At 32.4% G+C, this 2,500-nt stretch overlaps 2 protein-coding genes across 12 annotated transcripts in view; both read right to left on the reverse strand.

The window, feature by feature from the left end:
- The window catches only part of LOC117808870 (NACHT, LRR and PYD domains-containing protein 3-like), a 20,212-nt gene extending 20,000 nt beyond the window's left edge, over positions 1-212 (reverse strand). The window contains exon 1 of one of the 2 annotated variants that reach the window (XM_034678543.1): positions 151-212. The gene's annotated coding sequence lies outside the window, so the exon portion shown is untranslated. The remainder of the gene's footprint in view (positions 1-150) is intronic. The other variant, XM_034678544.1, reaches the window with a different exon arrangement.
- Positions 213-681: 469 nt separating this feature from the next.
- The window catches only part of dek (DEK proto-oncogene), an 11,437-nt gene continuing 9,618 nt past the window's right edge, over positions 682-2,500 (reverse strand). The window contains exons 12-13 of one of the 10 annotated variants that reach the window (XM_034678537.1): positions 1,291-1,306; positions 682-1,160 (exon numbers count right to left, since the gene is read on the reverse strand). In XM_034678537.1, the coding sequence (XP_034534428.1) occupies positions 1,295-1,306 (12 nt within the window). In that variant the 3' untranslated portion in view covers positions 682-1,160; positions 1,291-1,294. Of the gene's footprint in view, positions 1,187-1,281; positions 1,307-2,500 lie in introns of those variants that run through there. The other 9 variants (XM_034678536.1, XM_034678535.1, XM_034678533.1 and 6 more) reach the window with 9 other exon arrangements.

Here is a 2,500-nt window from a genome sequence, read left to right on the forward strand (position 1 = left end):
TGATTTATCCTCCTTTGATTCCCTTTTCTTTCTCTCTGCAGCTTAAAGCACATTTTAAAAATCTGCACAAACATGCATCATCCTGTTTTTACTACACCGTGCAAAAAAACCTTTCTGCAGAACAAGTGAAAGAAAAGAGGAGAAACTGACCTGCAGACTCTCCCTCAGCACCCTGACAGCTCTGCAGCAGGAATGGCGCATTTAGAAATGAGCTGGGTGGGTAAGTGTACAAATGCACTTTCGGTTTTGGCTGCAGGGGGAGGGGTGGGCGTGGCTTAAACTGTTTATCTCACACTCACTTTTCTAAAGTTTGCATGAGAGGCCATCAGTCTCTGTAATACTGCCTCTGTAGCTCCTTATCTGCAGGGAGGAGAGGAGGCTGCTCATGTCTGATATGTGAGTAACCTCTCTGGTGTCGCACTGCTCACATATAAAGGCAGGCTGTGCTTCAGGCTTCAGTGCAGCATTTAGGGAACAACTGAAGGAACTAGAGGAAAGACAGACCCCCTCTCTGACCTTTAGTAACCCCGCAGCTCTGCAGAGGGTCCTCCACAATCTGCTGCTGGAACTAAAATCCATCCAGAGTTTCAGATTTTTGTGATGTAATCGTTGATAAAGAGGAGAACACTGAAGTTTAGGAGATCTTCTGCAGCACATGTTAAAAAGCACACACAGACGGCGTTCTTCAAAAAGGGTCAGTTTTAATAAATCAATAACTCCACACAATCAGAGGGTTTAAAGTTGGACTTAAAGTTGGACTTAAAGTTGGACTTAAAGTTGGACTTAAAGTTGGACTTAAAGTTGGACTTAAAGTTGGACTTAAAGTTGGACAGAAACAAAGGAAAGTGAAGTTTATAAAAACAGGAAGTTGATGAAGAACATCTCCTCGTTACAAACATATGTACAAACGTTCATCCACAAACAGGCGCCGTCCTGTCACTCAGATTTGGCATTAATGAAACTTCTCTCTCTCTTTTTGAAACTTGTTTTTTTCTCATGAACGAGTGAACATGAACCTGAATCTGAAAAACTACACACATCACACATTCATAGAAAACATAATCATGTAGAAAACTGCTGTATGAAAACAAACTGATGAGACTGATGACCAGAGGAGCAGGATGTTTACACTCTTCTTCTTCTTCTTCTTCTTCTTCTTCTTCTTCTTCTTCTTCTTCTTCTTCTTTTTCTTCTTCTTCTTCTTCTTCTTCTTCTTCAGGTTCATGTGATGAGCTGAGGAGCAGGATGTTTACACTCTTCTTCTTCTTCTTCTTCTTCTTCTTCTTCTTCAGGTTCATGTGATGAGCTGAGGGAACATTTAAAAAGACGTTCAGTTATCAAATCACAAAAAGACAAAAACTTCAGATTTGATCAAAAAATATCAGGATGGATAAAATCGGAACAAATAAAAACCCTTTAACCATTTCAAAATTAAAAGTGTTGATCCAGTATTTTGTTAATCCAGTATTTTATTAATCCAGTATTTTGATAATCCAGTATTTTGTTAATCCAGTATTTTGATAATCCAGTATTTTGTTAATCCAGTATTTTGTTAATCCAGTATTTTATTAATCCAGTATTTTATTAATCCAGTATTTTATTAATCCAGTATTTTGATAATCCAGTATTTTGTTAATCCAGTATTTTGTTAATCCAGTATTTTATTAATCCAGTATTTTGTTAATCCAGTATTTTGATAATCCAGTATTTTGTTAATCCAGTATTTTATTAATCCAGTATTTTGATAATCCAGTATTTTGTTAATCCAGTATTTTGTTAATCCAGTATTTTGTTAATCCAGTATTTTGTTAATCCAGTATTTTATTAATCCAGTATTTTATTAATCCAGTATTTTATTTAATCCAGTATTTTATTTAATCCAGTATTTTATTAATCCAGTATTTTATTAATCCAGTATTTTGATAATCCAGTATTTTGTTAATCCAGTATTTTGTTAATCCAGTATTTTATTAATCCAGTATTTTGTTAATCCAGTATTTTATTTAATCCAGTATTTTATTAATCCAGTATTTTATTAATCCAGTATTTTGTTAATCCAGTATTTTATTAATCCAGTATTTTATTTAATCCAGTATTTTATTTAATCCAGTATTTTATTAATCCAGTATTTTATTAATCCAGTATTTTATTAATCCAGTATTTTGATAATCCAGTATTTTATTAATCCAGTATTTTGTTAATCCAGTATTTTGTTAATCCAGTATTTTTATTAATCCAGTATTTTGTTAATCCAGTATTTTATTAATCCAGTATTTTATTTATCCAGTATTTTGTTAATCCAGTATTTTATTAATCCAGTATTTTATTAATCCAGTATTTTATTAATCCAGTATTTTGTTAATCCAGTATTTTGTTAATCCAGTATTTTTATTAATCCAGTATTTTATTAATCCAGTATTTTGTTAATCCAGTATTTTATTAATCCAGTATTTTATTAATCCAGTATTTTGTTAATCCAGTATTTTGTTAATCCAGTATT

This window comes from Notolabrus celidotus, unplaced genomic scaffold (genome assembly GCF_009762535.1).
Source record: "Notolabrus celidotus isolate fNotCel1 unplaced genomic scaffold, fNotCel1.pri scaffold_171_arrow_ctg1, whole genome shotgun sequence".
Taxonomy (NCBI): domain Eukaryota; kingdom Metazoa; phylum Chordata; class Actinopteri; order Labriformes; family Labridae; genus Notolabrus; species Notolabrus celidotus.